Source organism: Alosa alosa, chromosome 17 (genome assembly GCF_017589495.1).
Source record: "Alosa alosa isolate M-15738 ecotype Scorff River chromosome 17, AALO_Geno_1.1, whole genome shotgun sequence".
Taxonomy (NCBI): Eukaryota; Metazoa; Chordata; class Actinopteri; order Clupeiformes; family Clupeidae; genus Alosa; species Alosa alosa.
Genome location: NC_063205.1, coordinates 13,279,153 through 13,306,071, shown reverse-complemented (window position 1 = coordinate 13,306,071; position 26,919 = coordinate 13,279,153). Strand labels below are relative to the sequence as shown.

Here is a 26,919-nt window from a genome sequence, read left to right as displayed (position 1 = left end):
ATAATTGGGTGCCTGAGATAGTCAGATGGTGGTGACTGAGAGAGTATTGTTTGGTTCTGTTCACAAAGCAGTGATAATTTAACCTAGTAAGTATATCCAGGAACAGAAGGAAAGTACATGGAACATTCATTGAAATGATTATGAAATGGTGTATTAATATACAGTATACAAAGTTAATATATGGCATGCATGTGTAGCAGGTAGACCTTCTCTGCCTGCTATTTCCCCATAGCACCTGGAAGTGCTAATGAAGGGGGCGGGGCATAGGCATTTGAGCAATCTGGCGCCAGTGGAGTGCTACTTAAGAAGGGCAGTAGCCAGTAGCAATGTAGACTCCACTGGTGTAGCCCCTGCCTGCTACCGTCGGGTATGCTGTCTCCCCATAGACATTTGTGGTTTTATGTTATGTATATTGTGGTGTGTTCTTTGTTTAATCTTCTGTGTTCTGTTCTTTTAGGCAGCAGTCATGCTGATGGGGAACATGGGTCGTGCTGCTGTCTTGTCTTGGTTTTGCTTTGGTTATTTTATGTTTGGTTTTTGTGTTGCCTGTCTTGTCCTTGTGTGTGTAACTTTCATCTTTATTTAGTAGGGAGGTGGCTCTGAGGGGGGTCTAGTTTAAGCACATGTGTGATGTTTTTGGTGTATTCCTTGTAGCTTTACTGTGTACCTTTGCTGTGTAACAGGTGAACCTTTCTTTATGCTTGCATGGTATTGGTCTGAATTTCCATAGTTGCCACCCTCAGATCTCCACTTCCCTACCTTTGTCTTAATAAATATTGTTTTCCTATAATTCATGTCCACTGTGTAGTTACGAACCTGAAAGCAGTACAATCTCTTAAAGATTCCCTGATGCACTAGGCCTCAGGGTGGCGTAGTCAGGCTACTGTGATTGGCCCCTTGGCCCTTCCTATATACCACCCTGTTACACATGGTTAACACTTTACCTGTCTGATTGAAAGGAAAGTCACTTATTCAGCTATCAAAACCTGTGTAAGGACCTATCTGCAAATGGAAAACAACACACAGATTGATATAAGCATACACAAATTTCCCTTTTCCTTCATATCAGCAAAATCACTATTGGCACTTGACTTACCATATACACACATATTACACACAAACTACATACGTCTCACCTTGCATAACTTTGATATGCCCAAACCAATAAACAGACACACTCGGACACAATAACATCTGGCTGTTGTTGGGTTCCCCTGAACAGTGAGCAACCACACACACACACACACACACACACACAATCTCAGCATGCATGGCATTCAAAAATGGCTCACCCTCAACAAACACCAGCCTTTGGTTGTCCAGCTGATCTGATCTGCCAGAGAGAGAGAGAGAGAGAGCGAGAGAGAGAGAGAAAGAGAGAGAGAACAGAACATAGCAGTGCAGAGAAGAGGTCAAACATCCCTGCAGCCATCTTGTAAGGTCAACCTTTTTTTCCTCTTTTTTTCTTGTATTTTGATTTTGGCTGGGCCCTTTCTAATTAAATTAGAACTGAGCCACATCACATCATGCAAGGCAGGACAGGTGAGTCACTGACAGAGATGGAGGAACCCCTGCCCCGCCATATGTCCATTAATCCATGGCGCAGGCCGAGGTGGACTGAGGTGAGGCTCTCACACAGCTGCACCGCGGTCAGCAACACACCAAACATGCTTGGCTTCCAGTTCTGAGCGCTCTGTAAAATGGGCTCGCGATGGCCGAACAGTGGGGCGGCTAATGCTGGATCTGGATGTGCAATTTACTCCGCAATTACAGTGTCAGAAAAACCTAAGGGGTGGCAGAGGATTAAAGGATTCTTAACACAAGGTCGTCGAGGAAGACTCTATTTAGGCTGATACATGCAGAACCAAACCTGGGATTATGTCAGGGACAAGTGACTAGTGGCAGGTGCATAGGTAATTCTATATGTCTCATGTTGTATTACAGTATTTTACTGACCTGCAGTCTGATGTAAAACCAGGACAGCATGAGCAAAATTATTCCTGCATGTGCTCTTTTCAAAGTGTCTAAACATCATGACATTATGACAAGTAGGTAAACTATTATATTGTGAACGTTTATAAATATTTTTATCTGGTAAATGACCACAATCCTAGTCACTTATAATTTTTCAGAGATTGTACTGACATAGTTTATGGAAGAACAAATCACCCATTTGAAAAGTAATGTGAGCCTGTAGATCGGGGATTTTCCAGGACAGAGAAAAACGGGGAAAAATCTGTCACACGTGGTGAGGTCTAGGCTACTAATTACCCTGTTCCCAATCTTCACCATCAAACTCAATTTATCACAACAGAGAAGCAAGAAGTGCATGATATCTCCTAGTTGCTTTTACGAAACCTACCATAAAGGATATTTATATTCCATGCATCATTCTATAGTAAATTTGTGAAGGTTATTCAATTATTTTTGTAATGAGTTTGTCAGCTTGGTTAGGAACAACAGCGATACGTTATCAGTGTTTTGTCTTGCAACCACTGACGATTCACTGTGGTCGTATGAGGATGACACTTGTTTGCGGGTGAAAAGACCATGGAAAAGACAGCCTCAGCGACAGCGCGGCGATATGAGCGATGCCATTGGTTGAGCACAAATAAGGAAGTTGTACTACATCATCTGACTCGCCGTCACCAACCATCTGACTGATTCTGCCGACAACATGGCTCCCACGTTGGAGTTCTTTGCTGTAGCTATGTACTCGTTACTTGTATTTATGGCAATAATACCGTCGGCTGCAGCAATTGACGGTGGCGATGCAGTGGCGCTGCTACTCGGAATGACCATTACTGTGGTAGGCTTCTGTGCCTGCTTGGGGTGGTATGCGCGGAAAAGAAATGGACAGTTTTGAATTCACCCAGCTGTGCTGTGAGTTGCAACAGGCCATGTACCCGGAAATATACTATTACTGTCCTCGCTTCAGATTAGCCTACATGAGAGCGATACGGTGACTTTTCTACTAAGTGAATCTCTTAAACGTTTCTTGCTTCTCCGCTGTGCTTTCTTTTTACCCCGACGACGATGAAGGGTACAAGGAACATGGACCACTGGACTGCAACAGAACGTTCAGAAAAGGAGACCGCACCATCATCCACAATGGAGAGGGAAAAGGAGAACCGAACACTTTTGAAAACCTATTGTTACCTGCCCCGAACCTAGCACAAATTGAACAGTGACGATGGTCATACTGTCCACATCCACTGTAAACTACAACACGTGAACTGGCTGTAAAGCTTCGGCAGTGGACTGAAGAATCACGAATAGGCCTAGCTATGCTCAATTCATGTTGACGGACCAAAGTGTAACCCTTTGCCTCGCTGTACGCTTGTCTCACATTTGTGTTCAGATAGTCACATCACAACCCTGTAATATAGGTCATGTTTCAGACTTAAATTTTTGTGCCTGGCACCTTAAACTTTTGTCTCTGACAGGGTTGCTTTTCTATGCAAAATCTTGCTCTTACAGAACGAGCTGTGCGTAATTGTTGAGTGAATAATGTGTGCTACTGTATTTCTGTAATAAAATTGTACAACTGCTGTCATTTTGTGCACAATGACTATCATAATCATATGCACACAGATCTATCAGAGAAAGGCCTTCACATATGTTTACATGCATCAAAAGAACAAATGAACCAAGTTACATATATTTTTTCCAGGCCCACGTGTGCTAACTGAATATCTGATAACGCGTGAGGGAGAGAGACTTCGCTTCTTAATTCCCGCACATCTTATAATTCTCACGCTTTGATTGGTTTTAACACGGAGTATGTGGATAGAAAAGCTACTGCTCGCGACGCGCAGTGCAATGCCCACTTCTCCGTGAAGTGTGCGTCAATTATGCATGCCAAAAAAGACTATCCCTAGCTGAACTGCTTTCTTTACTTAACAGTTTCGTGACTGTTTTCGTTTTTTTTTAAAGAGCCACAAGCGTCAGGTCCCATAAGTCCCTAAATGTTCCCTATTTCCCATTTCCCTTCATAAGAACAAAAAAAAACACGTCAGGCTTCATATCATGACTAAGGACGCAGCCACATACAAAGAGTGCAGTATAAGAACCCACGTCCTCCTCAGAACCAAATCATCTGGAAACAAGGCTGTACCCGCTACCAGGATGATCGAGTCTTTATCACTATCTGACTATTTGAGTGATATAGGAAATGTTAACGCTTGTGATGGTCTCCCGGAGAGCAGATGCTGCCGGCGTAGACTGTGTGCTACTGCAACAAGAGACCAGCCGCGGTTCGGCTTGGATCACAAATAGGATCAGTGCGCATGCTCCGATCTGGCCGTTTACTGTATATTCACAGTGGGAAAAGGGCAGGCAACAAAACCAAGGTTTTTTACAGCAAAGTGACTCCTACAATGTAAATAACCTTCAGGGAGACAAAGAGGAATATCAACAGGTATGGTTTTAATTGATACATTCGTTGCCGTCTTTGTTTAATTGGCATTTGCGTGTGGGTCGAATCGCAGTCAATTCGAAGCGGTTACTTAGAAATTGCTTTGCCTAATGGATGTGCGGTTTGGCTACAGTCAGTCTAGCGATGTACTGTCAGAAATGCAACGAAAAATATCTTTGTCTTGCATTGGGCGAAACGTCGACGATTTCGCTGCGCTCTAACTGAGTAATTATGTTTAGCCTAAACGTCAGAATATGTTCAAACATGTATATGGAGTCTACTGTTTGATATGCCGAAAATCCTGCGACGCAAACATTTTATTTATAATTACAGCTGACAGAACGCTCTCTGTGCATTTGCAATGTCATAGAATCTCATTGTTCGTCTTGGAAGGCATTTTCTTAGGTTGTTTGGTCATTCGTAGCTCTCTGCATTATATCTCTATTTTAATAATGATCATATCTTAAAATATTTTCAACAAAATGTAAATGTCAAATTTCATTTTGTGGATTTCCCGTTTGTTGTCTACGCGCGACATATGCTCCAGAGGCTGTTGATTAATGTTCAGTTCAGTGAACACCCTAATCAAAAGAATGGCTTTTTTGTGTGAACCCAGTAATTTCAAGCAACAGTCGATCTGTCTGAAACACGAATGCATAATTGTATGTGCGCCCTCCGCTTCCCCCCCACACAATACCGGGGCTGGGTGACTTGATACGGGGCTTCTCCCGCTAAGATAGCCTACATCAATTCTGCGGGGTATATGGGTGTGATCAACAGCTTTCCTGCTGCATTTCTATAAATGTTTCACAGGCTTTATGCTGTAGCGACTAAACAAAACCTCCGATTTAAAAGCCCTTTGTTTGCCAAGCATGTTTTGACTGTGCATAAAATAGGCTACAACACTGAACAATTATTCGACGCTTCTCTCTCTATAATGTTCTTCCTCTTTGATAAGTGGTGTCATTCTGTCGGCGATATTCGTTCGGTTTTTGAGGGCACTCCATATTCATTAGTTGATTATTGTAGCAAGGTTTAATGGTGGTGTTTTATCGAGATATATACATGCACGACGCCAGCGAGATCACGGCGAGCACTGCATACCATTAGAATTGCAATGTGCATTTTAAACGGGAAAGGAAAACAGAAGACACAAAAGAACACAGACGCACGGCTCTTATGCAACTTGTCCACACCTGGAATATAGGCTAACGGTTAGAAACGCATAGAAAATCCAGCACAGGTGGTTTTTTCTTGTTGAGAGTCAATTTTGATTTGTGGATCACATTTTCAGGACTTTTTTCTTCTCTCTTCCTTCTTTAGGTGTGATGAGACAAAAGAACAAAGGATGCCTTAGAACCAAGGCTGCCAACACACGTGGAATCTGCTTCAAAGCACACCAAATGGATGTATCGCTCCTCCACGCTTTCAGATCATGAAACACAGCTGAAGCTCCATAGTCATCTTTATGATCCCTCCATCTATGGCGAACTATAGCCATGCAGGGGACCACAACATCTTGCAGAATGTCTCTCCTCTCGCCACATTCCTCAAACTGACCTCCCTGGGGTTCATCATTGGCGTCGGCGTCGTGGGAAACCTGCTCATCTCCATCCTGCTTGTCAAAGACAAGAGCCTGCACCGGGCGCCCTACTACTTCCTGCTGGACCTGTGCGCCTCGGACATCCTGCGCTCAGCAATCTGCTTCCCCTTTGTGTTCACCTCGGTCAAGAATGGCTCGGCCTGGACGTACGGCACGCTCACCTGCAAAGTGATCGCCTTCCTGGGCGTGCTCTCGTGCTTCCACACGGCCTTCATGCTCTTCTGTGTGAGCGTCACGCGCTACCTGGCCATTGCTCACCACCGCTTTTACACCAAGCGGCTTACCTTCTGGACGTGCCTGGCCGTCATCTGCATGGTCTGGACGCTGTCGGTGGCCATGGCCTTCCCGCCGGTGCTGGACGTGGGGACGTACTCGTTCATCCGCGAGGAGGACCAGTGCACGTTCCAGCACCGCTCGTTCCGCGCCAACGACTCGCTGGGATTCATGCTCCTGCTGGCCCTCATCCTGCTCGCCACGCAGCTGGTCTACCTCAAGCTCATCTTCTTCGTGCACGACCGCCGGAAGATGAAGCCCGTCCAGTTTGTGCCCGCCGTCAGCCAGAACTGGACCTTCCACGGCCCCGGCGCCAGCGGCCAGGCGGCCGCCAACTGGCTGGCCGGCTTCGGGCGCGGACCCACCCCACCCACTCTGCTCGGGATCCGCCAGAACAGCAACGCGGCAGGCCGGCGCCGGCTCCTGGTGCTGGACGAGTTCAAGACGGAGAAGCGGATCAGCCGGATGTTCTACATCATGACGTTCTTCTTCCTGGCGCTCTGGGGGCCCTACCTGGTGGCCTGCTACTGGCGGGTTTTCGCTGGCGGACCGGTGGTGCCCGCCGGCTACCTGACTGCCGCCGTCTGGATGAGTTTCGCCCAGGCAGGGGTCAACCCCTTCATCTGCATTTTCTCCAACAGGGAGCTCCGGCGCTGCTTCAGCACCACCTTGCTCTACTGCAGAAAATCCAGGTTACCTAGGGAACCCTATTGTGTTATATGAAGGCTTTTGGGGGGGTTGATGTTGGATGTTGTTGTGTGGGATTGTTTTTTTCCCCCTTTCTCCCTCCCCCCCCTCCCCCTACTTCTTCGTATTCTACTACTTCTCCTCCTTTACCATTTATTCCCTCTTTTATTGTCTCCTTTTTGATCCCGACTTGATTCTCGGGGATTTGTCTCATTGTACAGCTCTTCTCTTCCTCTCTCCTTCCCTTCTTCCCTTCCCTCCCTCTCTGCCTTCTCTCCTTCCCTTCTTCCCTTCCCTCCCTCTCTGCCTTCTCTTCTTCCCTTCCTCCTTCACCCAAAACCTCCTCCTCTTTCTTGTCCTTGTTACCGTGACAGAGGGAAAAAACTGTCATTCAAAGGCTTCTCCAAATGACTGAACATCAAACATGGAGTTTGAAGGGAATAAGAAAAGCAGGATTCTGAGAAGTCCTCCCAGGTTTATGTTCTAGTAAACAACTGCTGTTTGAAGGCCATTTTGAAGCAAACACGCAAAAAAGAAAGAAAGGAAAAAAGAAAACTAAGAGAAATGGAACATCAACCAAGGACTGGCAACCTTGCTATGGATATTTTTTTTTTTCAACTGACAACTTGAGATTTAATTTTAGGAATCAGTGGAATTGATTTTTTTTTCAAAGTTGCACTAAAGAGAAGAAATTAAGATGCTTTATGCTCAGATGCATTGCAAAGGACAACTTGTTCTTGTTTTTTTTCCTCCCAGACTAAGAATATGAATGCTTTAATTTGCATCAGACATCTCATTCACTGTAAAGTACTGCAAAACAGAACACTTTGGGTTCAGATACAGTTGGAATACACCTTCACAAGAGGATAAAAATTGATTTACAGTAAATGTAAGTGATATCTATTTAATTTTTTTGTCAGCGGGGGTTCAGAAAAAAAAATGATGTGTGAGTTTTTTTGAAGTTGCAACTTAACTAATTGTTGTTCAATGACTCATTCAGTATGTCCCTATTGTCTGGCATCGTTCATTTTTTTCTTATGACATTTTCTATCTGACTAAAAAGGATAATGATGTTTGGATTAAAAAAAAGCTTAATTCTTGAAAACCTTGTGCTACAACAGACAGTGGAAAAACTAGTTAAATGTGTCATGTCCATGTTACCTGACCACTGACGTAATGCCACAGTCTCCTCCGCTGCCACTCCAGGTGTTTTTGCCTTAACGGTTATGATGATCATTCTGTTTTTCGCTGTCGGCAGGTTGACACATTTCGCTCCTCAAGAGATCCTGACATGGAGAGTTTCTTCTTTTCTGTCTCCTCATGTATATGTGAAGTGCATGGTCATTTAGAAAAGATAACCCACACTCATGAACATCATCACAGGCCATAAATGATCCCATTGTTTTTGTTCAATTCTGGAAAAAAAGGTTTGGTCCACCCCCACGAGTGCTTTAAGCACTGGAAAGCATGTGTTTGTGTGTGTGTGTGTGTGTGTGTCTGTGTGTGTGTGTGTGTGTGTGTGTGTGTGTGTGTATGTTTGTCCTTAAGTCAGACAGCTGTCACGTCAAGACCAGAGCCTTAGTATGAGATCTTGCACAATTTGTAAAAAATGTAAAAGAAAAAAAATCTGTATTTAAGGCACAGCGTCTTGTTTCTACTTTCCTTACATTTGCTCTCTACTGATTGTTTTGAACAACTTACTTTTTTCTCTTGTGGCCATTTTAATATTTATTCTGTATTCTTTTTGTATATTATAGGTAGATAGTGTGTAAGTTTGTGAGTCTTTTATTTTGAAGTCCCGGACGTGAGTACTGTTTCAGTTAGGATTGCATTTGCTGAAAGTTATCAGTGTAATCTGTTGCTTACGTTTTTGGAAAAAAAAAAATAAAATTTTACATTTTGCAAGCCTGTTTTTTCCCCCTCCTCAACAACAAACATTAAATTGGCTGCTCTTGCTTGTATCTAATTTTGGATGCACAACTGTTCAAGTAAATGTTTTGATTTGTATCTGATGATTCGTTAGCCAATTGGCCATACAGTGAGAGTGATAGTTTGGCCAAGCAGTACATAAGAAGAATACTGTTAGAACACTCAAAAGGGCCTGTGTGTTGACTAGGTATTGCACAGTGTGAAAAATGTTTTCAAGAAACTAACTCTAGGCAAATCATGGCAACATCCCCATCCAATGTTGTGCCTGAGAATTAGTTTGATAGACCTGTCCTTGCTTTTTTGTGTTGGTACATGAGCTGCTTGACAACAGCCTATTTTCTGTGTTGACATCGATTGCATCATTTTATCCACAAAATGATTATCGCTCACATTGTCATTATTGCAGACTTCACAGAAAGAGAGAGAGAGAGCGTGGTGGTAAAAAAAAATGGCTGCCATCATGAGCAGCTTGTTTGTAAACAACATGGCTCTTGTGCTCGCCAAATGGTGACTTTAAAAAAAATATTTCTCGTTGGGTCGGGGGCTAAATGCTGCAAGACAGACAATTACTGTTTTCTTTGGAACAGTGTCATTAATGGCAAAAACTAGCGGCAACAACGACACAGAAAAAACCTCTTCTCATTCCACAGCATCTGCACTCGCAGTCTGTTTCTATTTGCATGTGATACTCAGCTCAGGAGGACATCATTACAGTCTATTTTATGTTCATAATCGGAGGCTGTCGGAAATAGATCATGCCAAAAATGGCATCAGACCTAGTTTCGGGTATGTGTGTGTGTGTGTGTGTGTGTGTTTCCTTTCCTTTCTCTTCTCTTCTGTTTTTGTTCACTATCTCAAACAATGGCAGATTGTTGATTTGTTGATAAAACCCTGCAATGTGAACCTTGCTTTTCAGAAGAGGTTGAAAATAGCTTGATTAGTGGTGGTGGTGGTGTGTGTGTGTGTATGTGTGTGGAGTGGGGTGCACTATAACCTGTTCTTCATCTGCCTTATCCATGTGATATCCTTTTTCATGGGTTTGTCACATTGTTCCCTGTGCTATGCTTGAGGCATTGTGCATAGGTTTGGAGAAGTGGTTCATGACTGTCTGTAGGCCTTTTCATGACTGAGATCTATCTATCTATCTATCTACTGTATCTACCTACCGATCTATCTATCTATATGTCAAACTATCCTCCAGTGTTTCTTTTCAATCTATTGATCTGTCTATCAGTTGTAAGGGGAGGTATATGGAGATGAATCTCATGCCATTGTGTTGTGGATGGGACAGAAACAGCTCTTAGGCCACATGTGGGCCTGTATGGTTGGATGTTTGGTGCTGCTGCTGCTGCCTCAGTCGAAGAGTCATGACAGCTAACTGGCTCCTTAGTGTTTGTCGTTGTCGGGTGGTGATGTGGTGGTGGTGGTGATGGGGTGGTGATGGGGTGATGGGGGGGTGGTGGTGGTGGTGGTGGTGGGGTGGAGTGGTGGTGGTGGTGGTGGTGGTGATGGGGTGATGGTGGTGGTGGTGGTGGTGGTGGTGGATGGGTGATGGTGGTGGTGGTGATGGGGTGGATGGGGTGGTGGTGATGGGGGTGATGGGTGGTGGTGGTGGTGGTGGTGGTGATGGGGTGGTGGTGGTGGATGGGTGGTGGATGGGTGATGGGGTGGTGGTGGTGGTGGTGGTGGATGGGGTGATGGGGTGGTGGTGGTGGTGGTGGTGGTGATGGGGTGTGGTGGTGGTGGTGGTGGTGGTGGTGGTGATGGGGTGGGTGGTGGTGGTGGTGGTGGTGGTGATGGGGTGGTGGGGGTGGTGGTGGTGGTGGTGGTGATGGGGTGATGGGGTGGTGGTGGTGGTGATGGGGTGGTGGTGGTGGTGATGTGGTGGTGGTGGATGGGTGGTGGTGGTGATGGGGTGGTGGTGGTGGTGGTGGTGGTGGTGGTGATGGGGTGGTGATGGGGTGGTGGTGGTGGATGGGTGGTGGTGGTGATGGGGGTGGTGATGGGGTGGTGGTGGTGGTGGTGGTGGTGGTGGTGGTGGTGATGGGGTGGTGGATGGGTGATGGGGTGGTGGTGGTGGTGGTGGTGGGCAGATGATCCTAGAAGTGTGAGATCTCTCCTTTTTTTTCTTTTTCTTTCTTTTCCACCCCCTTTCCCCCTTCCTCTGCTGGCTCCATGCCAGAGGCATGAACGGAAACACTGACCAGTGCCAAATGGCGTGTGAGTGGAGAGAGAGATAGAGAGAAAGACAGAGGGAGGGTGGGAGAGAGAGAGAGAGGGTGATAACCCCTCATCTGTGGCCGATGATGTCATCACGGGCGAGGAAACGCCATCTGTTGCCTCTGATCAGCTTCTCCCAGCATGCCGTGTGTTCTCTTCTTTGTGGGTTTTTCTCTGTGATGCTGCCAGCATCAGACAAACACACACACACACACACACACACACACTGCAATGGGGGTAGACAGGTCCCCGCAACACCGCAACACTTGTACGATCAATAGATTTTTAACACTCTGACATCAATAATGTTTGTGAGGAAATGTTGATGTATTATATAGCCTTTAGGGGGACTGCAATGATTACTGTAACTAAACATCTGCTGAGTCCTTTAGTATATTTGGCTTTCCATGATATCAGCTGCATTCATCTGTGTACCTTACAGCCTACCCAGCAGAGTGGCCTTGGAGGCTGCAACTCTTAACATGGCAGACAAATTGTTGCTACGTGGTTAAGATGGGCTTGTAGTGCGCGGTTTTGCTTCAACACTGCTGACAAACAGCGGGAAGTGAGTGGGCGACTCCATCAGCACATGGCTAGCACTAAGCTAATTCACAGCGGCCAACGCAATCGAGGCTCCTGCTCCCATCGCCGTTTCCTTTGAAATATCACCCAGGAGACACAACCGCTATAGACGTTTTGTGGCAAGTGTGTGTGCTGTGTGTGTGTGTTGTGTGTGTGTTGTGGTGTGGTGGTGTAACAGAAGCAAAGGGTCTAACTGCATGGTTTCTTATTCTCCCTCTGGTCCTTCTGTGCTTCTATGTAGCCTGTGCAGGCTACATACTGTTGCATTACAGTAGAGGGTTAAAAATAGCACAGTGATAGCACTGCCAGTAGACAATAACACAGACCAAAAATCTGGTTTGATATGGTTGTGGATCTGGCCCATGTCAGGCACAGTATTGGACAACATCCGGCCCAAAACAGTTCCAGAATGTGGTGCTAGCTGGGAAGTTCCTGTCTCCAGACTGTTGTTAGTTCCTGTCACCCTACTGCTGTTGGTTCCTGTCACCACGACTCTTGTTTTTTTCCCTGTCTCACAAACACAGTTTTAAATGGTCTCGCAAATGCCAGGAGTGTAAAAATCAATGGGCTGTGTCCGGTCTGCAGGATACTGTTCAAGACTGCAAACCTCTGTGACACATGCATGGCTTTTCCAATCAGTCTCCATTATAGTGCAGAATTGCAAGACAAGACAATTGTATGGGCTGGTGTGTGTGTATGTGTGTGTGTGTGTGTGTGTGTGTGTGTGAGTGAGAATGGGTTTGTGCATGCCATTGTGTTTGTTTGTGTGTCTGTGTGTTTGCACGTGTTCACTCATGTGTATGTGCATAGTCATCTGTATTATTATCTGTAGGTGCTTATGTGTGTGTGTGTCTATCTATGTGAGTGTGTGTGTGTGTGTGTGTTGGTACGTGTGCATTTGTTGCACGGGGGGGTTGGGAGGGCAGTTGATGACAAGAACGTCAAACGTCCAGCTGTCTCTGAACCCTGTCCGTGGCTCTGCTGGCAGTCAAACAGCTGGAGCTGGATGCTTTCAAATCTGTTTGTTGACAAGCTGTCAGGAAAAGCCCAATGTCGGAGCGGACCGTACACTATCTCCAAACAGGCTTGGACAGGCAGGGAGAGAGATAGAGGGAGAAATAGAGAGAGAGAGAGAGAGACAGAGAGAGAGAAAGACAGAGAGAGAGGTGTGTGTGTGTGTGTGTGTGTGGTGGGGGTGAATGTCAAAAATGTAGGGGCTGCAAAACAACCAATCAGAAGAAAAGGTGATGATTGTCATTCCCCCAAGGTTTTCTTGGACAAAATGTTGCTGTGTTTATCTTCAGGCTGGTACCTATTATTGCCAGGGATGCCTTTTGAATACTAATCGCACAGCAGATAGGCCACTTTGTAGCTGCTTTCTGCTGCTGTTGTTGCTCTTTGGCTTTTTGAAACGATTTGCATGCAGATAAAGAAAAATCCTGTTTCTTTCTTTGTGTATTTCATCCCTTTATACTCCTTCAGAGTTCTCTGGAAAGTCTTCTATTAAATATATTACCTTGCACAGTGTGAGCACAGCTGGAGGGAGTCCATCTATAGCTTGCATCTTTATCTTGAGGGTACAGCTATTTATTAGCATCTTTGCTAAAACACATCTCCCTCTCGAGATGTTTTAATGATCATATGTTCTTGATCTGTAATCTGAAATGGTGATTCGTTTTGGATGGCATTTATACAAAGGCTTATGCACCGACACCCACATACCCTTGCACAAACTTATGCCTAGACGCCCACTCTCTCTCTCTCTGTCTCTCCTTGCACACCCACACACACACTAATGGCACCCTATTGGGCAATACCGCTATGATGTTGAAATATGTTCCAATGCTGGACTGTCCTCCTCTATTCAGGCTAGATTAAAGAGACTCTGGTCATGTGCTATGAGCCCTTGGGACAGTGTGAGTGTGAGTAAATAGTGTATATGTGCAAAACTGGGAGTGTAACTGTATGTTAGTAATGATATATTTATGCGTGTGGTTGGATGTGTACGTGTGTACTGTATGTGCATGTATTTGAGTGCGTGCATGTGTGTGTGTGTGTGTGTGTGTGTGTGTGTGTGTGTGATATTTCAGCTTTGCAGCAGCAGGACTACCCTTTACCTTGTTAGGCAGCCAGCTTGAGGCCTGTAGGCTTACTGCGAGAACACAGAGGTCCCGGGGAGACACACACACCATACGCACACACACACTCACACATACGCACACACATACACACACACACTCATGCCCACACCGCGCTGACAGATAAGATCGGCAGGCACCGCCCCCTGGGAGAGACAGATAGGAAACAGCTCGCTCACCGAGACACACACACAACACATACACAACACACTCACACACACACACACACACACACAAAGTCCCGTGGTAATCGGCCCCACCCGCAGGACACCAGGCGGCACGGGGTCCTGCTCAGTCCCGGGGCGTGCAGCGTCGTAATCCCGCGTTCCGTTGGGATTACCGTCCCTCTCCCAGACGGAATGAGAAGCACCACCGCGATACGCTTCCCATCCAGTCACGCTAATCCCACTTGCTGTCCCACACACACACACACACACACTCAGGAAATCAGTGGATTGGGCGACAAAAATGAAGATGACGATTGTCAATGTCATAAAGCTGATCGATATCGTAATCGTTAATCACATGGTCTGGACTGACTTTACGTGCATGGTACCTGGGGGAGCATGATGAGTGCTTTTCTTCAGATTATAATCTCGTGACGTAAAATTTCACTTTCACTGAGAGAGTTGGAGTGAGAGAGAGAGAGAGAGTGTGAGGAAAGCACAGGGGGAGCTGGCACAATGTTTTTTTTTCTTATTTGAAACATGAATATAGCTAGTAACCGTATGTAAACATGAATATTTAGGTCATATGAAAAGTGAATGAGGGATTCCTGACAGTAGGTTACTGAACATTTCATATACAATATATATATGGCAGAGGTGAAAAAGTGTTGATGCCATCTTATCCCACTGCTAACATTTCCCCTTGTAGTGTGAAATTTGCCAGCTACCAGGAAAGGAAGAAGAAAGGAAAAAAAAACGCTCTGAATTTTTGCCCGTGCACAGAGGAGGAGAATCCCACTGTGATGTACAATGCTGACATGAAGAGACTTACATATGCACTCTATCCACACACACTCCAATATCCTCCCCAGTCTCCATCGCCCAAAATCAGCATAGTCGGCAGGAAAATGAAACTATAGCATATTTATATCAATGTGGCTGTGAGCAAACCATGCAAAAGCAGAAAATGCTGATATTTAGGCTCTTCTCTGAGTTTGTTACATTCAGGTTCTTTATTGTGTTTTTTCAGTTGGGTGATGACGGAATGGTAGCCTACATATACACACAGTAACCAGCCCACAGGCCATGGTTTTAGTGCTGTTATTTAGTATTACAAAACTGCTATATTCAACATGAATATTGCAGTGCTAATATCAGAAAGTTTATTGGTGGTTTGATGATTATTTTTTCTCGTATTGATACATTTTTTTCGTGTGTGACTGTGCATACATATTTGATAGAATTCATTATGTTTGCCTTATGTTATATTCATAGGAATATTCCGGGTCCTAGACTCTAATGTAAGATGTGACTGTTACATCTTTGCCTTCCTTCTCCTTCTCCTCCCCCTCCCATCTCTTCTGATTCTTTGTGTGATCTGGCCTGGTCTTCAAAGCACAGCCTGTCCCTGTACTGTTCTGTTTTTGGGTGGCCAGCTCTGTGGTGACTCAGCCTTACCGGAGTGTCACGTAGGCAATGGCAACCGGCAGCAGCAGCAGCTCTCAGAGCCAGACCTGGCACTAAGTGGCATCAGCCATGTTAGCATAGGCTACGCTAATGCTGACACACACACACACACACACACACAAGCATGCGCGCGCGCACACACACAAAAACATCTAGGCTAGCTCAGCGGCTGTGCCTCAGCGATGACACAGATTGAGCCATTATAGTGGTGTCACCTCATGATGCTCTGTAGTTAGACTGCTGTCCCTTTGTCATCCCTTAGCCTGCAGCTGTTTCTCAGGACAATCAGGCAGACTAGCACCCAAGCTACGATGCAGGTTACCCACACAGGTTAATGCTAATGCTATAACAAGTGTATGATTAAATTCATTACATTAAAATGACCATTAAAAGCATTATGTAACAAATCTGTGCCCAACATTTAATAATATGTTTCATGGCTTGATAATTAGGTAATACTTTTAAAAAATGAACTGACCCATGTAGATATCATCCATGGCCCAACAGTCTCCTTTGATGTGAATCTCTTAACATTAGAGACAGCAAAATAATACCATGAGTCGCAACGTCGCAAAAAACAAAACAAATTCCATGCAGGCGGCTTGTGTGTTGGACCTCCTCCAACATTTAATGGTTTCTTCCTTAGCTCAGGGTACACCTTTCCAAGAGAGCAGAGACTCGTTTCTTGTTTTTTTATGCCCCCAACGTTGTCTTCAAGGCAGCGCTGCCTCGAAGGCACTAGGGTTAGCCATGGGTTAACGTTAGGGTTAGGGTTGGGGTTAGGTTTAGGTTTAGGATTAGGTGCCTTTAAGTCAGCAGGGGCAGCACTGCCTGGAAGACGACGTTGGGGGCATAAAACACCATTAAGCCAGAGACTCACAAGACATGGCATTTTCATATGACTGAGTAGATTTGAGAACACATACAACTCTGGAAAATGAGGAGACTACTGCGCATTTTTCTGATGTCATCCTACGGTTGCCGAGTGACCGTAGGATGACATCAGAAAAATGTGCAGTGGTCTCTACATTTTTTCCAGCTGTATGTACTCAAACACATCTGTATCAATATGCACTACGAACATCCGAACACACCTCCTCAGTGAGAATAGGCCTATGTAACAGATTCTTTAATATTTATGAAATGGTTCTCTGGGAGAAATGTCCACACCGTTTCTCTGACTCTCTCTCTCTCTCTCCAGGTTTATGACAGTCCAATTCTACATCTGGCATGGATGCTGTCAGGAAAAGATTATAATGCAAAGCACCTCAGGCTGCAGTAGCATCTTGCTGAGTATTTTCGAGATTCACTCTTTGGTTTCGTAGTTTTAGTGGTTGTAGTTCTGAGCCTAAAAAAAGTCAAATCCCAGTGAGGATTAACACACAACCACTTGTCCTTCTCCTCCCAAGGGCAAAGTGGAAAATAACAAGAAGCACATATGCATATACAGTTCTCCGGAAAAAAAAACTGTAATCCTTCTGATGTTATGGATTACCCATGGGATGTTTGTACTGTTCTGTCGGATTTAAGAAAGCAGGGAAACAGCAGAAACCCACACAGATGGCAAGCTTTCCTCCGTGGGGGTATCTTCTCAGATTATCCTGTACTGAAATTTGGAGCAATAAATTAATTGGCCTTGATGCAACTGCTGTTTTATTATCAAAGTGTGTGGATGTGATTCGTCTGGTGGTCTATAATGAAGGCGATAACCTGGTGGAACGAATTACACATTTTCTGCTTCCCACTGCAACAGTTCCTCTAATGAGAGAACTTTTTTTTTGTGTTGGTAATATTTGATGACAAAGAACTGTATAGTTCTCAAGGCTATGTGGAGTCCTTTTCTGTGTCCCAGCGGTTTTGAGATACATTTTTTGGTTTTGTTTTGTTTTTTGTTGTGCAACGGATTCCCGTTTGCAGTTGTAATGGTGCAGCTGGCTGCATGGCGCATGTGTGGGTTCATCTCGGGTGCGTGCATGCATGCCTGGACGCATCAGCGTGGATGCTTGCTCACGGTGGTGGATCGGACGTGTCGTGTCGTGAAGCATCCCACACTTAGCTGTGACCGTGTCACGTTTTGCACGCCTGTATCCATTGCACTTCATGCACATCATTGCAATTCACCAACAAAATATGAATTTGATTTGGACGTGTTAGTGACAACTCTGGAATCTCCCTCTCTCACTCGTGTGTATGTGTGTGTGTGTGTGTGTGTGTGTGTGTGTGTGTGTGTGTGTGTGTGTGTGTGTGCATGTATGTGTCTATTGGGGATTGGTGTGAAAGCTAAGAAGAGTTCAAAGCCGAATTCTCTCTCTCTCTCTCTCTCTCTCTCTCTCTGTGCGTGTGTGTGTGTGTGTGCTGACCTGTTTTGCTTTGCGGTGGAAAATGCTAATTCAGAACGTGCTGCTTGCTTATCACTGCTGTAGGGGAGACACACATCATGCTAGGCTACACCATCCCCGAGGCTAACTACCCGAGCCGTCATTTTTCATCACACGCATATAATATTTAATCACAGTGACTAGGGCCAACACTAAACCATTCTGAAAACAATACACAATATACAATATTCATGCTCCTTATGATAAATGATGCAGCATATTTCAGTCAAAGAACGTCACTTAAGGCACTTCTGACTGTGTGTGAGACCTATACAATGTTTCACAAAGATACTTTCCTGGTATGGAGTGTGTCACTGATGGTTTGGTGAGCATAGCCTGTATAAATAAGTGGACAAACAATCTGTGACGTTACACATTAGTTCACCTTGATCAGTAACCTAAACCAGAAGTGAAACATTGTTAAAACACAAATGACAATTCCACTTGCACTTTGTAGATAGTCCCATGCACTCACTCTGACAGCCACCTGCACACAATATTGAGCCATTTATCCAGTTCTTGCTTCGATTTTGTCAATATTAGGTTAAGCGGGTCTAATTTAGTCTACTTTGTTTGTAAAGAGGTATTGTTAGTGTTTTGACACAGCCTATGCAGACACACCGCAAGAAGCTAGTACTCTGTACTCTTATGTGCCGCTTATTGGCGGCACATAATAACATCAGTGTATAGCGATGAGATCAGCAAGAGCTTTTAACAAATCCTTACGGAGTATGTATGGAGCATGACGTCCTCGGGCATTCATGGTCGATGACATATTTATAAGACACAGTGTCCTTGTGTTGTACATTTGTAAACATCAAATCCTTCGGACAAAGGGGCATGTTCTGGAAGCGATATGCAATAGGAGGACAATATGACTATGAATGAATAAGACTGCTTGACCTTGGTCTGCTGTTTGCAAATGATAAGCGTGCATTGAACGAAAGGATTTTTAAAGCACTAAATTGTATTTGACAAACCAGTACAACAGAGTGAGGGAGTCCTAGAGTGTCTGTGAGAGAGGGAGAGATACAGTAGGTGCTCAAGAATAGGTCAGCCATTTTGGATGCATCCAAAACAGGTAAGTGGGTGAACCAACACATGCATGTCAAATGGAGAAGGTGAGTGCTGAAATCATGCATCCGCTTATCCACCCACCCACATTCCAGACAGCAGTCCCACATCTGGGCCAGCTCTGGATCAGATCCGGCTAGAGGTTGGCTTCAATCTGACTCAAGATTCTCATTCAGATTGTTGCTTGACAACAGATTGTTTTGCCTTGACAACATTCAGTCTCCTTGTCAACATTCTCTGTGTCCCTACCATACTGAAGTATTGATGTTTTTGCTGGGCATAGGCTACAGCAGTGTCCTTATTCCACACCAATCAGACAGACTTTCTCTCAGTTTCTCGCATAAACATAGTGCCGTACAGCAGTGTGTGTGGGTGGGCTGGATTGGCAGCAAAGAGACAAAATACATATGGACGATGTGAGTGTATGGTGTTTGTTACTGTTTTGGTGGTGGTGGTGGTGTGTGTATCTGCGAGTATGTATGCAAGTGTGTGTGTGTGTGTTTGTGTGTCTGAACAAGGGGGTGGGGGATGGAGGGTTGGGGGGTTAGTGGTGGAGATGAGACAGTTTTGATCCAAAAAAAGAAAGAAAATCACTACTTTTCTCTTCTCTCATCTTCTCTCAAAAATCCTGGAGGCTTTGAGACAGCAGCAGGAAAGACAATTTCGAGCAGGCAGCACTGTTGTGTTATCGTCTGAGAAGTGGGTCCACTGTCTCCCCAAAGGATCTGAGATTAGCTAGGCACAGTGATGGCATGTCAGCCATCTCCGGGCCAGGCCAGGGTAGAACAACAAGAGCGACTTCATTATTAATGACAAAATGACAGACAGACAATATAACTTACAACACACAAGCATACACATTCACAGACACGCACATACACAGAAAATTAAACTCCCTCCCTCTTTCTTTCTCTCTCTCTATCTCTCTTTCTCTCTCTCTCTCTCCAAACACACATAACAGAGGATGCTTCCCTGACATCGTATTATTCAACGTGTGAAATAACTCTCTAACTCTCTAACGCTCTAACACAATGTGGTTCATATGGATCGGGATAGCCAAATGGCATCTATTGTCTTGACAGTAATGTTATGGTGCTGTGTATTTGTTATGATGTCACACAGCTCGACCCTTTTGGTAATGCCATGGTAACCTTGCAGGATATTTTTCAAGAGGTTTACATTTTCGGCATCAGAGCTCTTCCCAGCTGTTATGGTGATGTGTTTCTGCTTCTGCGATAATGCCCTTGTAGTGTTCAGTAATGCTGTTCTAATGTCTGAGGATGAGTTTCTTAGGAGTTGAGAAGGATAGGATGGTTGGGGAGGGGGGGGGGGGGGTACCACAGAAAATGCAAACACAAGGGGGAAAAAAAAATTGTGAAAAGGCCTTATCATCAACAAAGTGTACATTAATAAGAAAGAATTGGACATGGAGTTAAAGGAAAGAGGGCTAAACAAATCCCTCTGTTTCCAATTAGCCTTCTAAAAACTCAAGAAGTAACATCTTTGTGTATTTCCTTCATATCTTAATAAAACACCCTTTTCAGAATACAACACGATTTGTGTATTAATGATTTTTCATGCTTATCATTGGTAACGTCACATTCCTAACTTTTCACAGTGTTTATTTTCTTGTCAAGGTTCATTTAATTTCTTAATAAATAATTTCTTGTGCTGTTTTAATTTGTTTATTTTTATTAGTTTATCCTTTCATGTGATTGGTGAATTTTTAATCACCTTAAAGTGCTTGCCAAAAGTGAATATGTATTCTTTAAGTAATAAATAATAAATTGAATCCAGTAATTGGTATGAACAAAAAGGACTATCACTGACTAAAATAAAGAATTAAAGCAGCACTATGCAGTTCTTTTTACCTTAAAATAACTCGTTTTGATGATACCCTGACTAATATAGAGAACATCACCAATGCACCCCTGGAATGGCTGGTATTGCACCAGTGGCTTCGTCATACTGTGTAGAAATACAACCCTTTTGTCAATTTTCTATGCAATGGGTGTCGCTTTAGTGCTAAATGGGTATTCAGCGTGTTAAAAATTGTGAATTAAGGTTACAGGCTAAGTATTAATTCTTACATTGTGTTGCTTTAATGAAACACAGTACATAGCTATAGCTTAGAGAAACATTAAATGCTATACTGTTGTTAGTTTTCATCCTGTAAAACATAGTTAATGCTAAATTAATTTGTAATTAAAATTACTTAATGAAGTTGTGATGTCAGACATTAGCAGCTAATTAACACAACATAACAATTAGCCTAATGTTTTTAAACGCATAGCAGCAGTGCACATGTCCTTGAACCTTTGATTCAGATTGATGAACTCATTTCACAGCTAAATACAGGGATTAGAATCCAAAGCTACCCTGCCCTTCAAAGGAACTTCCGGATGGAAATGTGAGCTATCAAAAGCAGACGTCACGACAAAGGAGAATATGCGTGTCTTGGTTGGAAATCGGCTTTTGTTAAGGAGAGAGTGATCAACTGGGTTGGATTAAACCTCACTCATAGCTTATGCTGGAGTTTAATTTAACCCAAATACATGGTTAAGTGCTTACGTATGTGTGTGTGTGTGTGTTGATGGTAATTTTGATACCATAGATTTAATAGAGACCCAGTCAGACCAATAGTATGAAAAATCAGGAACAGAGTTTATTTACAATGATGCGCATCAAGGGAGAGACAGCATGACTTCACCTAAAGATAGATCAGCTGCTCTAACTAGACAAGGAGTTTAAGTATCCTTCCAGGCTGATGGGAGATGCCGTTGGTCATCCCATCTCACGTGGACTACACTGAATCAGACCCTGATTAGTGGCAGCCTGGCAATCCGGAGCAGATAGCTACTGACGCAGCCATGCAGAACAGTGAAACACTGCAAAGTCATAATATTCTTGCTTATCTCTAAACACAGTCACACAGAGATATACACAGGGACAGTACAGATATCATACAGTCATTACATAGAATCATACTTTTAGTATCAAAGTGACCCACTAATGAGAAATGCAGAACATTAAACCACATATTGGAATATTGGACATAATGCAGAACATTAAACCACATATTGGAATATTGGACATAATGTTCTATTCCACTTTCTCTCAGTCCCCCTTTTTCAGCCTTTATGGCTGGAACATTTAATCAAATAATGCTACTGGGAAATGCACAAAATATAAATGATTATACACTTGTTTCATTAAAGTTAGTCAGATTCAAATAAGCAGGTACTGTACATGACTACAGTAGATACATGATTTAACTAATTTCTCCATAAGTCATGAAAAATAGCTACACATGATTGGTGTACAATAACAACCACAGTAAATCAAAAATAATATATTTGGTCCATCCCCTTAACTATCCAGAAACTTAGAGGCATCAGGACCTAAATCACATATAATAATTCTAATTATAATAATTCACATATAATAGTTCTGAATCCAATACTCTCAAGTCCCCCTTTAAAATACTTTGAAGCATTTGACACCAAACAATAGCACACATTCTGATTGAATCAGGATGAGCCTACTAATTAACTGAGAGTAATGCAGTAATTGTGTCTCTTTACTATGTGTATAATACTTAGGCAAAACTGAATATAAAACAAAAACACATAAGAAATGTCTCTCAACAATGCTCAAATAGAATAGAATAAAGGTAATTAATCAAATTAAACAACATGGTTACATGTATAAAAGTGGCCCTGACTGTCTTGATTTCTCACAGGGTGTAAAAAATAAAAGTTTACATACCACAGAGTACCAGTGATAAAAACAATAACCAAACAGTTCTATGGGGAAAAAGAAACAATAGACAAAAGGAAAAGTGTAGAGTCTGTAAGGCTCCCCCTTTTGACCACTGATTGCACCTGAAACAAAACACAGAGATATACAAATCTGGGCCCAAGGCCCCAGTAGTGCTTCCTAAGTTTCAGCTAACATTATTAAAAATATTTCAATTGCAATACTGCTATGATTAGTCACTAAATTAGTAATTAGCAATGAAATATAAATTCACATGATCATGATCTTTATGGATACTCTTTTGTGTGTGTGTGTGTGTGTGTGTGTCTCATATCACAAATTGTTTATCATACGCTATAAATTATCTGAACCTTTTTCGACATTGTTTAAAGCAGGCCTAAAGGCGTATTTTAAAGAACTTGGTTAGAACTTCATTCTGAACATATTCTGAATGTCTGAAACAAATGAAAAGTTGTATTTTATTTTATTTCATTGCTGTATCCAACATATTTGTAAACAATATGGTCTAGTATGTATGTCATCATACCACATCTTGACACTGGTTAGCATAGCTGTAAAAACGGTTGTAAAACCTTTTCCATGTCAATGATGAAAAAAATACCAATATAACAACTGCGGGTGTGTTGTTAATAAACATATGAACCTATTAGTTCAATATTAGTTCAGTGTAGTGAAGTCAACATCAACAACCTCTCATCCTCCATGAAAGAAAAAGCTATCTTTAATCATAACTTGATACACTGCAACAGCTAGCTGTCTATGTTATCAGACTATTCTTAACCAGACTCCCCCTTATGATCTGCAGCAAGGCTGCAAGATTATTCCCTTAGCTAAAATGTTGTCGCCTATAACACTGTGTCCTAGAGCTAAGTGCGTCAGCATCAACAATTTGATAAATTCACTGCTGTTGGTAAGATTACAACTTTGCTAAACTGGCCCTTAAGTATGAATTTAACTGATATGCTTCAACTCTTGTCAGTGTTGTCACTGCCAGAAGCACAAGATTGCAGGACCTGGCAGGGCTCAAGGCCTACACACCTAGCCAATCAACAGTCAAAACACATCTGTGTCTACCTTGAAGCAGGAACATAGCGTCCGCATGGCTTCCAGTGTTTGCGGCCTACACGTGGAACAGGATAACTTGGGTCAGTTTCTATTAGCATGGGGAGCAGGGATCTTGGAGAAACAATTAGTCTGTATTTAAGCAAAATGGTCATACTTTCTATGGGGCCTTCATTAAATTTATAACTGGAAAATGTAAACCAAAACTGGAATATGTAATCTGATATTATTCACATACCATCTCGCATATGTGTTCCTGTGACTTGTAGTGGATTGGGAGAGCAAGGATGGCCTTGATGCTTTGGTCCAGGCATCCAACACTCTTTATAGCACAGCACACAGCATTTCATTTTCCCTGCAAAGCTTCACTAAATTTAGTTAAAACAACAGATATTCCTAGGCGGAGACAGGGGCGTAGATTTGCGTGGGGACCGAAGGACGTGTCCACACCAATGTCAAATTACGATTGAAATGTCCCCACCAATATTCAGGTCGAAATGGGGCGCTCACGTGCGCTACACAAAGAGTTAAATCATTTCTCACTTCAGTGCTGCGGATCATCTCGTACAGATCTTGTAATGTGCAGTAGCCTATAAGGCATACCTGTCAACACTCCCGTTTTTCCCGGGTTTCTCCCGTAGGCTATTTCAAGGTCATCTCCCAGCACCCTTCCGTTTTGTTATTTCTCCCGGAAAACTCCCGTAGTTTGCATGGCCATCAAACTTTTTTAAAATCATTAATCCATTCAGGTTGCCAGATTGTGTATGAAATACACCCTACACATACACGATCACTTAGTTTCAATTTTAACCGTTTTGTCATAAAAACCTGGCAACCCAAAACCCAAATAAGGAAGCGGGTGCCGACTGCGCAGCCTGAGTCTCGTCGTAAGCAAGCGGGCTAGTTGAATGGCCTAGTACTCCAGAACTAGCTGTTGTGAAATTGTTTAACTGATTAACTGATTAACTGAGTTAATTGATTAACACATCACATAAACTGTTATTGAGTGTTGTTGATACACTGAACTTGTGCCCTCGGAACCAAATCTGACAGCAAGCAGCTTTGGAGTTTTGGAAGTAGGCTGCAGGCAGGCAGCTGGTGGATACATAACTGGCATGCGTAAGGTAATGGTAAGGTAAAAGCAACGACCGAAATGCAGTGTTGAAACACGTGTGTGAAACGTACAACACAGATCCGGTATAAACACTGCCCGCCCCGCCCCCGAAAAAAAAACTCCCGTTTTTGGAAAGCTAAATGTTGACAGGTATGCTATAAGGGTAAATCGCGCTGATTTGAAGTTACCTATCATAACTACCAGTGAGCCGCAGTCTCCGCGCTTCAGCTTCACTTCACTACAAGGCATACACACACACATACAAGGGAAATTTTCTCTCGTTGAGTAGCCTATATGGAGTCAAAATAGGGTCTTTAATATTGAGAGCTTGTGAAAAGATGTTCACATGTGTAATAAAGTTGTGCAGCTTGTGCAAAGAAATTTCGTACCTGTAGAAATATTTTGTACATGTGTGAAAAAAATATGTACCTGTAGAAATATGATGTACTTGTGTGAAAGAAATGTGTATCTGTAGAAATGTTTTGTACATATGTGGGGGGGAAATGCGGATCTGTAAAAATATTTTGTACACGTGTGGAAAAAATATGTACCTGCACAAATACTTTGTAACGTGTGTGAATCTCCCACATTGACGCCACGCCGATGCTTTCCCGCAACACTGAAAGTACGAGCTTGTGAAACTGATTTGCAATGCTTACGGACTTTTGACCCTAATTTTACTGCCTTTCTGAAGAGCCACATTGCTTACTGCGAACCAAGCAGCGTTCCCCACCGACCACCCAGATTTTGGTGCTAAACAGATTGGCTTCATATCAAAGAGTATACTCAGAGCCCGTCTATAATGTCTTCTCTGGTATACTCTTTGATTGGGGTTGCAAAATTATAACTTGATTAAGAGTGACGTGGTAGCTCAATTTATACTATGATCGCAAAAAGGGTTGAAGCGGAGCCGTAATGTTAACGTTAGCTATTCCCATCCACTTTTTAGACTGTAACGTTATAGGTTAGCTTCTAGCTAGCAGTAATGTTGACGAAATAGTTGAACTATTCATTTCCGAAAGGGTGATTCAGTGGTGTCATTCATGATTATAAACAGTAATACTGTTCACACATTTATGTTTATCTGCTATTATTATTTGATATGAGAACACTTTATTTTATCACCCCAACAGAAAAATAACTTCAAGCGATTTAACAATTATTCTCTGCGCACATCTCCACATCCATTCGTCTCGGTGGAATCTCGTAGGCCTACACTCTTCACGCAACACATGACAAACCATATATCAGAATAAACAGCAGACCTTACCGAACACAAAGGTGTAATGCATTTCCGTGTAGGCTATAGTTAGCTGTTCCAGAGTAATCCGGTTTTGAAATAAATTGAAGCAAATTTCAACATGGTCTTTCGGCTTTAAGCATTTCTTAAAACTGAGCTGTGCTTACATCGCCTAGATATCTGTAAATATCAGAATCAGAGAATATACAGGCAGCTCACGGTTCAATGTAGCCTTAATGATTTATTTTCACAAAATGTTAAGCATGCATGTATTTAAGTTTCTTAAAACTGAGCTGTGCTTAAATGGGTCAATGCATGATTTCATAACAGACCAAAAAAGAAAATAAATGTTAAATGTTAAATATAGCATACATATCTGTACATATTAAAATCAGATAATGTAGGCTACACAGTATAGTTAGATCAAGTTAGACAGTAGCACATTTTAATAATTTTATATATCTATAATGGCTGGTGAAAGAGTCTATATTTTTTTTTTTTTTTGCGGCTAACCGTGTAAATATACACTTTAGATCATCACAAATAACATGCAAAACTGTTATTTCCCTCACCAATGAGCACTACGTAGCGGTCCTTATAAATATCAAGAGGATCTCATAAACCTAGGTTTTTCTTATTTAGGATGAATCACCCCTGCGCCTCTTCGCTTTGGGTTTCTTTTCATCATAGGACTACTTCTACCAAATAGCCTTGACTCCCTTCGGAGGAGATTTTTAAAAAAAAAAATATTTTACTCACCGAACATTTGTCTTTGATTAATCACTGGT

At 43.0% G+C, this 26,919-nt stretch overlaps 2 protein-coding genes across 2 annotated transcripts; both read left to right on the top strand.

Annotated features, from left to right (window-relative positions):
• The first annotated feature begins 2,639 nt into the window (after positions 1–2,639).
• LOC125310715 (small integral membrane protein 30-like) lies at positions 2,640–3,556 on the top strand. Its single transcript, XM_048268355.1, has 2 exons — positions 2,640–2,883; positions 3,043–3,556. The coding sequence occupies exon 1, from the start codon at positions 2,678–2,680 to the stop codon at positions 2,864–2,866; it is 189 nt and encodes a 62-aa protein (XP_048124312.1). The 5' UTR covers positions 2,640–2,677; the 3' UTR covers positions 2,867–2,883; positions 3,043–3,556.
• Positions 3,557–4,283: 727 nt separating this feature from the next.
• gpr85 (G protein-coupled receptor 85) lies at positions 4,284–8,885 on the top strand. Its single transcript, XM_048267268.1, has 2 exons — positions 4,284–4,420; positions 5,741–8,885. The coding sequence occupies exon 2, from the start codon at positions 5,886–5,888 to the stop codon at positions 7,014–7,016; it is 1,131 nt and encodes a 376-aa protein (XP_048123225.1). The 5' UTR covers positions 4,284–4,420; positions 5,741–5,885; the 3' UTR covers positions 7,017–8,885.
• Positions 8,886–26,919: the final 18,034 nt, after the last annotated feature.

Bases quoted from the DNA above. Each gene is read 5' to 3' on its own strand.
- LOC125310715 (XM_048268355.1), top strand. From the start codon at position 2,678: ATGGCTCCCACGTTGGAGTTCTTTGCTGTAGCTATGTACTCGTTACTT.
- gpr85 (XM_048267268.1), top strand. From the start codon at position 5,886: ATGATCCCTCCATCTATGGCGAACTATAGCCATGCAGGGGACCACAAC.